This window comes from Chaetodon trifascialis, chromosome 12 (assembly GCF_039877785.1).
Source record: "Chaetodon trifascialis isolate fChaTrf1 chromosome 12, fChaTrf1.hap1, whole genome shotgun sequence".
In the NCBI taxonomy this organism is placed as follows: Eukaryota; Metazoa; Chordata; class Actinopteri; order Chaetodontiformes; family Chaetodontidae; genus Chaetodon; species Chaetodon trifascialis.
The window spans coordinates 9,333,237-9,345,286 of NC_092067.1; the positions used below are offsets into that span (position 1 = coordinate 9,333,237).

Consider the following 12,050-nt stretch of genomic DNA (forward strand, 5'->3'; position numbering starts at 1 on the left):
GTACAGGAACAGCTGAATGTGGCACTTTACTTCAAAAAGCATATATTTTCACTATTGCACATTTTATTTACACTTTTAGTCCAGGGTTTTGAAAGGACAGTTTCCAAGTTCAATTTGTGCATTTGTGCAGTGTGTGCTTGGCCTAACATCTAATTTTATCTATTATTTTCTTATGGCACTAGCTTGATGGGCAGGAACAGTCCCCTGCTGCTGTCTATTTCAAGTAGTACTTACCACTTTTATATACAGCAATGATGCTGCAGGAATAAAACTCACTGACTCACGTGTGATGTCGATTGTTTTTGGAAAGATGACTCATGATATACAGTCTCTAAAAGTCTATGACTCAACGGTTTCCATGATCTACTGTTAAAACAGCAAACAATCATAGTACTTGTAGAGCTGCAATAATTGAGAATCGCAATACACATTGAATCAGCACCCAAGCATCATGATAGTATCGAATCAGGACGCAAGCGTATCATCCCAGTCAACAGCAGTTAGTGTTTGTCACGGCTGCCATCAGCTCGTGTTAGTGCCAATGAGCTTCACCCACGACCCCGACACGGTGAAGACACATCATTTTGGCAACAATGATGTGTCTTCACCTTAAAAGAAAAGCTCTCCTGCATCTCTCATGAAAACTATTGACAATGAACTCTGCATTTAATATCGCCAGGCATATGCTGCCCTCTGCTGGGGAACACTGAAACACAACACACCTGTTCACTTAGTTTTCAAGGTTGTTGATTTGATTTTAATGTGTCACAGTGAAAAATGATTCATTCAGGCCAAATGATTTTCATTTAACAATATGTTTTTCTTTTGATTATGACACAGTAAATGCATACATAAAAAAGCAAACTCAAATAACAACATGTTTTTTGTTCAACTTTTTGGCATTTAAAATCTTCCATATACACATTTCATATGAAGATTAAGGCAATTTCAGGATTTCTAATTAATTTAATTTATTTATTTGAATTTATTTGAGTGCCTGTAAAGTGAGAGATGATCAAGGTATTTTTAAGATACGTTAAAACAGAAGTTGTCCCTTAGTTTTACCATACTGGACCATACTGATGTTTGGCATGTTTCAGGCCATTTACTACAACTCCTCTACGCATTATGTTAATAAATAAAATGGAAAATATTCAGCACAATGACAGAATTATCCAGTACTAATGTCAACAGTCTTTTTATGCTGAACGCAAGCAATTTTTAATAAACAACAGTTTCTTCAATATGCACATGTTATCTACGGTAGGGAAGGATTAAACTGTGTGAGCAGGAGTACCAGAGAAGTTAAACACTGATGGTACTTCTTAGGCTCTTTGCTCACACTAAAAGTCATTTGGTTTCAAAAAGGAAGCAGACTGGTTGGGGTTTATCAACATTAATGTAGCACTATTCATAAATTACCACAAGTAAACCCTGACCTCTGTTAGTACAGTTTTCTGTGTAACACATCACAGAGGCGCTGCTCAGAACTGTTGTTGAATGTGAAAGTTGATAGGTTGATAATGACAACAGAGTAACAGTTTCATGAGAGAAAGCTTTATTGCCAAATGTTACCTAAATTAGCATTTAGGCAGCATCATTAATCAGTGAATCCACCCCAATGAGACAACTTTTGTTTTTCATAATACGCTCTCTTGTTCATTTTCATAGCCCCCATTACAACCCTGCAGAAAGACTAAAAGCACAGTGCAGTCACCAGTTTCATCTGTAGCGTAGGCGGACAAGCTTTAGAAATTTCATTATTGTAGTTTCTATCTTTTCTCTCATGCAAATGAATAGGTAGCAGACAGGTGCAGGCTGTGATGGGGGTGTTGGTGTAGGGCAGAAACAAAGTTGTTGTTGCTTAGGAAGAGGTCCAGGGTCATATTTGTGTGAGTTCATCCTCTGTCTTTGTGGTTTCTCTTAGTTGCTATGTGCACTGGATTTAAGTGCACATAGCAACTAACCCTAACCCTAACCCAGTTATGTAGAAGGAGATATTGAATATATTGACATATTGATATTTAGTTGAAAAAAGTACGAGGAGTGATTCTTTTTTGTGTTTTTCGTTTGGTGCTGTTACATTCAGGAGGCCAATACAGCTACGGCTTTCATTGTATTTTGTTCTGGTATTCATTTTCACATAAGACGCAGTATTATTTCCAGCTACGTTTAGTAGATTTTATTTCATATTTACTTTCTGAAATAAAATCTTTGGACCTGTAATCTACTGTATATTATCTGTTTCAGTTACATTTGGGATTCTGCTCTGACAGAGCAGTAAAGACATTGCTGCCATCCTGTGACTTACTGAAGTTACAGCACAAGTCTACGTACATTATGAGCAAGTAACAATCTTTGACCTACTGTCATGGAAAAAATTATTAGACCACCCTTGTTTTCTTCAATTTCTTGTTCATTTTAATGCCTGATACCACTAAAGGTATATTACCTGAAGAATACAATGAACACAACAAAAAATGCAGCTGATTCCATAATACTTTATGTCCTATTTGACATGCTTAAGCTTAATTGTATTCCCAGGTTATATAAGAGGGCACTTCATGTCATAAGCAGCACTGCATATGCAAAGGCCTCGAGTGGTTTCCTGCTTACATTCAAGCCGTAGCACAACTCAGAAGTTGTCAGCTCTCACATAATGCCTAAAACAAAAGAATTATGTGAAGCCACAAAGGCAGCCATCTTTGCACTGCTGGAAATTGGCCTGAGTGAGAGACAGGTAACTAAAAATCTGAAGATCTCCAAGACAGCCATTCGTTACACCAAGAAAAAGCAAGCCGAACATGGTACTACCAAATTGCTAGCTGGTCGAGGCAGGAAACATCTTTCTACCCCAGGAGAGGACTGTGCACTCATCTGTTGCTGTGCCAGCAATCATCGTCAGACCTCCAGGGACCTTAAAAAAGAGTGGGCACTGTCAAGAAATGTGACTGTTCAACAAAGAAGGTTCGAAACCGACTTCTTGAAGCTGGTCACACAGGGCACAGAAGAAGCCCTTCATCAACGAAAGGCAGAGGAACAGAAAAGAAAACATGGAATGCCTAAAAGCACTGTTTTTGGCAGTACAATGCCATAGCTACTGATGTAAGAACTTAAGTGATTTAGGTTATTATCAAGAAAGCCACGGAAAATGGCTAGATATCAGCTCTTACATTAAACTCTTATGAGCTATTTTTGTTGTTATCATTATATTTGTCCAAACAATTGTACCTTTAGTTGTACCAGGCATTAAAATGAACAAGAAATTAAAGAAAACAAGGGTAGTTTAATAATTTTTTCCATGACTGTATACTGTTCTCCTTCAACCCACTGAAAGCAATCTGAAGCTCAACACCTGCGGCGCTCATGTCAGAAGAGTTCTGTTCTGAGAAGAGGAGCTTGTACGTAGAGGAAAAGAGGATATTTTTATCATGTACTGTAGTGTTTTAAATATATTCCAGATTCTACTCTTAGAAATGGTTGCTGGGCTTATTATTAGAAATGTTATATGATTTGATAACCAACTAAATGCAGTTTGAATCAACTGTTGTGGCACAGCAGTAGTTTGCATTGGCTTTCTAATGAAAGAATGACTATGAGGTTAAAGAGCTGACTTAAACTCTTAAAGGTTCTGGTTGGACAGCCTCAGTCAGTGCAGCCCTTTAAACATTTGGGGACTGAAATGGGGAACTTTGTATAAAATGGGCTACAATTTCTAGAAAGTTCATCAAAACACGAAAACAAACAAATAAATCTATTAAATCCTGTGTTCTTTCAAATGAAATGTGCTGAAGTGCAGGGATAACAAAAAAACAATGCAAGACCAACATTCTGTGTTGTAGTAGCTTTGTGCTGATCAATCTAAATGTCAGCCAGTTCAGTCCTACTCTAATATAAACAGCAAGTTATTTAATATCACAATTTTCAAGAAAAAGTATAGAAGCACTAAACATGGTACTGTAAACATGTTAAAGATGTGACAGAATCGAGTGATTTAAAATATCATCAGTTTAGCAATATGGATACAATTTTGTTACCCAACCATTTTCCCTTTTTCATAACAAGTAAGAAGAACAGCCACATGAGTTTCCTGTACAGCTTTTGCAATCTTATCTTAACCACGTGCTGAGCAACATCCGAGAGGCCTGCTATCACACACTCTAAATCACCATTGGCAGTAGTCAACACAAATTGTACCATATATGGTACCAATGGCACGCTGTGAATGAAGTCAGCAATAAGCTGCTTTCATGAAATATAGCAGAGATGTAGAGGCTGGTGCTGTTTTCAAGCTTGAAAAGGGTTTATCATGACAATGAGGAGGACGAGTCTGCATCTTAAATTACTGGTGGAACACTTGTTGGTGAACCACTCACTATGATCTTGGTACCACAGAGAAAAATCATGGAAGAGGTTTATTTACCCCAGCCAGCAGGGTCACACAATGATCCCACTGGGAATATTGATAAGTACTGTAAATCATAGCAATATAAGATAAATACATGAATACAGCAAATACATAGAAGAATGCTGACAGCAGCATGGTGGGGATGTACTAGAGCACTTCCACTACAGCACCTCTGAACTGGTCATTGTTAGGTTATTTTCACTAGTTCAGCTGAAGGCAACTCACAACATCATCCACAGCAGATAACTGTATATTTCAACAGACACAACTCAAGAGGAAATTCTCACTGAACTTAGCTTCCTTTATTATACACAGGATGTACCTAACACTGATTAATATCAAAGGCTCTGAGAAATCTGCCAACGTCTCACCCTCTTCAGTTTCTGTCTCTTTTTTTTTTAATCATCGTGGCCTTAATCATTGGTTTACATGTTATATTATCATAAGATCCCAAAGGCAGCAGAAGCAGAGTGTAAAAACACAATAAGTGACTTCTTTGGTATTCAGCCCCATTGTCTTCTATGAATAGCCGTGGCAGAATACCAGTCTGCTGTCTGTCAGCGCTGGGTGTGATCTGGCCGTCTGGTGCCCAGTGAGTCAGATCCACAAGGCCAAGCCATGAGGAAGTTGAACTGCTTCCTCTGCCTCACCGCCGGACTTGTTTTGAACAAAGGAAGGTTGTGGTCAATAAAAAAACTGAATATGATTCTTGTAGATATATTTCAAGTATATTCCAAAGCATGTAACTACGACTAACTACCAATTCTGCACAATTCCCATTAAGCACCATTTTCACTACACTGTCTACATGTACTGTATTTCAAGCACGAGCACAATTCACGAACTATTCATTTGTCTCTGTTTAGCAGCATAGTACAGCTTTCCCTGACAAATTTTAGTGGACAGATTGAAAAAACTAAATGTGCAGGTAGATGTTTACCGTCATGCATGTGCCACCACACTGCATATCCTGTAGCAGAGAAGGTAGTACCCAAAAGGGCGGGAGTGATTGAAAGGTGTGAAAACCGCAGGATAACAGTTAGTACTCAGAAGTTCAGAGTGTGATTAGCAACCACTGATTCAATTACCGTGAGCAGTTAAGCTACTTCTGGGTGCACAATCTTTGTTTTTCTTTAGCCTAATGAAAAACTTTTTGACAAATCAGCTCATTTTGAAAGTGCAGCTGGTCACTGCTTGAGTCATATTTTCATTGTTTTCTTTTTCTTCCGAGCAATATATCAAGACCTGACCACATCTTACATTTCAGATGTTCTCTGATCTCTCACACCAAAGCATATCTGTGCTTTTACGGTGTGCTGCTACTGATACACCTTAAACCAGAGCCTTTCTTTGTTTGCTGAGGTTTTTTGGCTCTGTGGCGTCAGTGTCCTTTCAACACGAGTCATTAGTGATTTTGGGCAGAAAGATCTTATCATACCTGCAATAATTACTGATAAATCAATGACAGTCATGACACTCAGTCATAACAGTAAATGAAAAAAACATTTAATTCCCTTCAAAACAAGGTGGTTGTACTGAGATGAGTCCTGTGTGGCTCCCCTTTTCTGAAAGTCATTCTGAGCTCAAACATCAAAACAAAGGTGTTTTTGGAGTAAAGGCGAACTTCCTCATTTTTGCTGCCACTCATTTACATACTCTAAAGGGAAATTGATCTGAAACTCAAAAAGAGGCTGAATTTGAATGAGATGGATAATCAGGGAGTATTCTGATGTAATTACTGTGACATAAAGGTCAGTTAACAAACAAGTCTCTTTATAAAGTCACAAAAAGTTAAGTGGGTCATAAAAAACAACTGTGGATGGCCTCGTCTGTGCAGCTGAAGCCACATCCTCCCAAGAGTACACACATGGCATGCCATGTAGTACGAAACTTATCCCTTCCCAAAATATGTCACAGATGGCACAACCCCCGCAGATTTATCAAGCTAAAAGGCCGAATGAGATCTTCAATACGTCAGTTCAGAGTCACGTGACATTGGAGCAATCCGTAGGTGTTTCAAAAGTGTGTGCCGAGAGGTAGAACGTTTTAAAGGTTTAGCAAGAAGGAAGAGGCACGCACAGACACAGGCAGAGAGAGACAAAGAGAGAGAGCAACAGGATATTTTGTCACTATGGTTACTGGCAGCAGATTGGGAGCTTGACTTCTGTATGTCATGCTGTCCTCATTCAGGGCAGTGTGGCTGTAGTGCTGTCAGGACACAACCCGTATACTCGAGATAAACTTTGTACAAGCGGTGTCACGTCTTCTGGATCAATGTGGCTTCACTAAATCAAGTCAAGAGCAACTTATTCCATCTGTGAGGTAAGTTTCCTCTACAAACTCGGTGAATGATAGATGGGATATCGTGTGGGATAACGAATTTGCATGGTGCGCATAGCTGTTTGAGTTTGCTGTTTAACTTGTGATGGACTTCTGCTGTGAAAAATGTGTTATATCCAGTCGGATATGTACTACACGTGAAAAACTACTCTTGCAAAACGAACGACAAGCTGAATTTGCATCTGAACTACAGAATGGCACTTTCAAATGGCAAATCATCACACCTGCTACAGTTAAACGTGATGAGTGCTGGATTATGAAATAGCATGGGACTTCTAGGGGAATTCAGAGCCAAAAGTACCCTTTCTCCCAGAATGAGAGCAATCAATCACAGCTAGGACATAGTGAGAAGGAACTTTCCCTACAGTTTGAGTGTTATCAGAAATACAACGTATATTCTTGACCTAAAAACTTCACACATAAAAAACACAGATTTCTTTTCAAATAGCTACAGTCATGTTTATAACTTCATTTTTGATCATTTCACAAGGCATTTGGAAAGTAGCTTAAGTATGCAAATCCCCCTTGACTTGTGTTAATGGGCCAGGAAACGTGCTTCCCCACTGCACCATGTGCTTGAGAGGGTTATAATTTCAGCTCAAACAATATGACTTTCCAACTGCCAGCCATTCTAAGGCTGAGCACCCTGGGGAAGCTGACTTCCTCATATGCACGGCCGTCTCTCAACACCACATTTTTTTTGCGCCGTAAGTGTGAAAGTGCTGCAGCTGCATTCAGAATCACAGTAAAGACCTGTTATTGTTCACAGACTTCCTTCATGTCACTTTTAGTCACTAACAGCATGAAAAAAACAGCTATGTCCTGTGAGTCAAACACAATGCATACATCAGTGGTTGAATGGGCTGTAATTGGGGAGGATGCTTACTGTATCCTTCCTTACTCCTGTTTTTCTTCATGTGTAAACAAGTTGAAAAATGTACTCTGAATCATCTAAATGATGCTTTAGTGTTCAAATAATAAGCTTCATATGCTGAACTTCACAATGAAAAGTTAAAAAATGTATTTAAGTCAAAACATGCAGACACCAGAACATATCAGATCTTTTTTCCTTTTGAAATATTTGACCTTTTGCTTTAAGAAATTTGATGGCTTGATTACGCAAAGCCTTGGCTATTGAAACTGAGACAAGTGAAGGCAGAGGTTGCTCTCTGCTGGGCTCACAAAGACCCACAAGGTGGCACTGCACACCACAAAAACAACTTCTGCAGTATTTGACAGGACAAGTTGTCTGTCACTACCTGGCTGTAAGCTACTGATGATAAATCAGCTGAGAGTTCACCTGCTTGAAAACCCAAATATTTTTAATTAGGTGAGGGTAAAACAAGTACAAATAAATTCATCTTATCCTCGCACATTCAGAAATTCTTAAAGAGAGCTTTTGATATATGGTGAAATCATCATGTTTGGCGTGTTTTATAATTTATTACAAGTGAAAGAAACCCCCTCTGTTAATACAAGCAGACATTGTCAGGCCATTTTTTCTGAAACTGGCAGTAAGTGGCATCAGGTGTAGTGAGAAGTACTGTAACTTCTTTTACTTCCTTTTCGAAAGCAAGAGTCACATTTCTAACCCTGCTTGTTCTCTTGTGTCAGGGCTCTCCTAAACAACAGATTTTCATTTCAATGTAGACAGAGAGTCATTGTTTCAATGTTTTTTGGGGGACTAACCTTCCTTATGGGGACAAAACACAAGTCCCCACAATGTAAATCATTCAATTTTAGGATGAAGACTTAAAGGGCTAACTGACAGATTTTGTTTTATTTCCTTAATCTACACTTTTTTGTATCACATTTTTTGATAAGATGAGAAAGAAAATAAGACAATGTACATAGAAATGAAAATCATTAACACATTTAATTTTCCTTTTTGCAGCTACTGGTTCCTAAAACATCAAGATGAGGTCTACTACTGTGCCTGTGACCTTCGCCTCCTCATCCACCAGCAATAATTCTGTCTGTGGCACCTTGTACGCCCACCGGGACTATGCCAGGGTCCTCATGCCTCTTTTCTACTGCATTGTGTTCATTGTGGGACTGCTCGGTAACAGCCTTGCCCTCCACGTCATCCGCCCCAATCTGAAGAAGATGAACTCCACCACCTTGTACTCTCTCAACCTGGTCATTTCTGACATCCTCTTCACCCTGTCTTTGCCTCTAAGGATTGCCTACTATGCTCTGGGTTTCCACTGGCCTCTGGGTGAGACGCTGTGCAAGATCTCAGGCCTCATCTTCTATATCAACACCTACGCAGGAGTCAATTTCATGACCTGCCTCAGTGTAGACCGTTTCATCGCCGTGGTCCTTCCTCTGCGCTTTGCCCGACTTAGGAAGGTCAGTAACGTGCGCTACATTTGTGTTGGTGTGTGGCTGCTGGTCCTAGCGCAGACCCTCCCCCTGCTGAGCATGCAAATGACCAACAAGGAACCTGATGGCTATATCACCTGTATGGAATACCCCAACTTTGAGAAGGTCGACCACATTGCCACAGTGCTGATTGGTGCTGTCTTCCTTGGTTATGTCATCCCTGTGGTGACCATCCTCGTGTGTTACTCCATCTTGTGCACCAAACTCCACTTCACAGCCAAGAACAACCACTTGACAGAAAAGTCTGGCCGGAGCCGCAAGGCCATCGGCGTGATCTGCTGCGTGGCCCTGGTGTTTGTTCTCTGCTACAGCCCCTATCACATTGACCTCCTGCAGTACATGATTCGCAAGCTGGTGTCAAGCCCTGATTGCGCTGATCTCACAGCCTTTCAGGTGTCGCTGCACATCACTGTGTGCCTGATGAACCTCAACTCCTCTTTGGATCCTTTTATCTACTTCTTCGCCTGCAAAGGCTACAAGAGGAAACTTCTGAAGCTGCTGAAGCTACAGGTCAGCATGTCCTTCTCCAGCGCAGTGAGGACGTCACCTGAAGGCTCCTCTAAGGATATTATTGATGGCAACAAGATCCAGCTCAGTTCCACTATAGGTACAACCAGTGAGAGACTCACAGAAAGGAGAGTACTGCGGCCTGAGTAAATGAGAGAACTGAGGCACAACATGAAGAACCTTTTACATGTGGACCTACTTAAATCACGACCTGTCAAATAATGTGACTCATGCCAGCAGGGACTCCAAGCAGCTACTCATCATCTAGATCTGCAGAAATTCAGCTCTTTTGGACCAGATTAGTTTACACCAGGGAAGGTTTTTAAAAGCACATTAACAGAATAACTCAGAATTTTAAGGATGAAAAGTCAGCCCTTAAACTGTGTTGTATATGTTTTTCTTAGTAATATTAGTGAATTACTCAGGAAAGCAGAGATTGTTGCAAAGGAAACAAAGGAGAATACTTCTTTATGGAGTAGCTTGGTGGAGTAGCGCATGTTGGAAGTAAAAGTCAATAGTGACTCAGAGCTGAAAGACATTGATGAAAACCAGATGTAAAATATGTTCATGTACAACATATGTAGATTTATATTCCTAAATGCAGTATACTTGCCTGAAAGACACATTTTTTGAAATGTAATATTTGCAACCGAACATTGACCTCATGTCTAATCCCATCCTACAGTGTTACTTTTATGAACTGAGATGTTAAGTTGCAAGAACATATGAGTTTCACTTCAAAATGACAACAGACTGATTTTTGTTTACCTCAAGTTGTAGTTCAGCACACAGTTGTAATATCTCAGGAAAATTGACAAACTGTTCGCTCATTATTTCAGTTGCCAGCCAACTGATTAACCTTATTTTGTTGAAGGGGCGCCACATTTTTGTCTGTATTCATTTCCTTGTGAGTGATGAGTGATGGTGGAAGTGATGTCACGATTTCTTGTAAACAGACAAAAGTTACGTTTAAATTCAGCGTTAATTGCAAAAAGGCACGGTGTGTATCCTCGAGTCGAGTGTATTCACTCCTCATAAAATATTTGTAAAGATGAATGTATTCATAATCCAGCACTGTTTACATCCATGTTTTCCAGCTTGCGGTCCTCGTCCTTGTCTTTGCTGGCACTTTGCAGCGGTATGTGAAAGCCACCTGTAGATCAGTGGAATAGTGTGAAACCACTGGCAGGACTGTGAAATTGCACCACACATGAGCATGCTGACGAGGCACCCTCTCTTTAAAACACAGCTTCACAGCACTTTGAGAGGTCTATAACTTCCTTGTATATTGTTGCTTTTGGAGTGCTACCCAAACCATTTGTTCTTTTGGTTGGGAATTTCTTGAGACTGAGACTTTCTTGAGTTTCTTTTCTTGGAACTGTAACAACATTTATGCTCCTGAAAATCAGGTGTCTTTTCATTTGTCCAGAAAGCTAGACCTGTCGACACATTTAAGTGTTCAGAGAATGAATTGAGCAATGTTTAGAGATGTTGAAGAATGTCAGATGATCAAAATGTTCCAAGTCACAGTTTCTATTCCTATCATTTTGTATGACAATGTTTTCACTTTTGCTGAAAAAAAAACAACAAAAAACCGGAGTCTCTTACTCTGTTAAAAGGCAACTCTTTCATCAGTTGCCATCATTGTTCTTTGTTACTTGCATGGGAGAACAGATTTTTTAGTCTGTTTGTGCTCAAGTAAACCAAATTAACATGCTCGCAGTGAACCATTTACTGTCTCAACCATTTCTGCAGTTCTCAGAATTCATTGAGAAGGCCACGTAATGAGATCAGATGAGCCAATCCTGATTTCCAAAGGGAGTTAGTCAAGGATCCATTTTGGGGCCTACGTAAGAGCCATTAAAAATAAAAAATCTTTGTAGCATTACACAATTAGCTGTTGTTAGAAACTCCACAGTAATATAACTTTAAGGAACACACATTATTGTTACGTTATAATAATTTGTTTTACAGTAACTAAGGTGTAGTTATGGTTCAGTGCTATGTTTTTGGCACATCTGTGTGGTTAGTTAGTTACAGTGTGTGGTTGCAGTCTAGAACAACTTGTTGGTCTGTGTGATGTAACACAAAAATTTACATAAAGCATGTGTGTGTGTGTGTGTGTGTTTGTGATAACTGTGCAAACTGTGCATTTTATTTTTACTGTCTGTTTTTAGATTTGGGTGGTGCCCATTGTGATTCACCTGTGATGTGTGTTCAAGAATAGCAGGAGATGATTATGTTATTTTTATCTTCCCCAATTAATGTAAAATCGAATGTGCAGATGATACAGTTTCATTTTGTGTTGCTGATTTGTGCAATTCAAGATGCTCTTTTCAAATCAGTACTGAAAGTAAATAAAACAAAATTCTGGCTGTTCTCAAGACAGAGATTCAAATCATGCAAATAT

At 39.5% G+C, this 12,050-nt stretch overlaps 1 protein-coding gene across 1 annotated transcript; it reads left to right on the forward strand.

The window, feature by feature from the left end:
• Positions 1-6,515: 6,515 nt before the first annotated feature.
• Positions 6,516-9,834, forward strand: gpr183a (G protein-coupled receptor 183a). The gene is made up of 2 exons (XM_070976183.1): positions 6,516-6,730; positions 8,643-9,834. Exon 2 carries the CDS (start codon positions 8,666-8,668, stop codon positions 9,788-9,790), a length of 1,125 nt encoding a protein of 374 aa, XP_070832284.1. The 5' UTR covers positions 6,516-6,730; positions 8,643-8,665; the 3' UTR covers positions 9,791-9,834.
• The last annotated feature ends 2,216 nt before the right edge of the window (positions 9,835-12,050 follow it).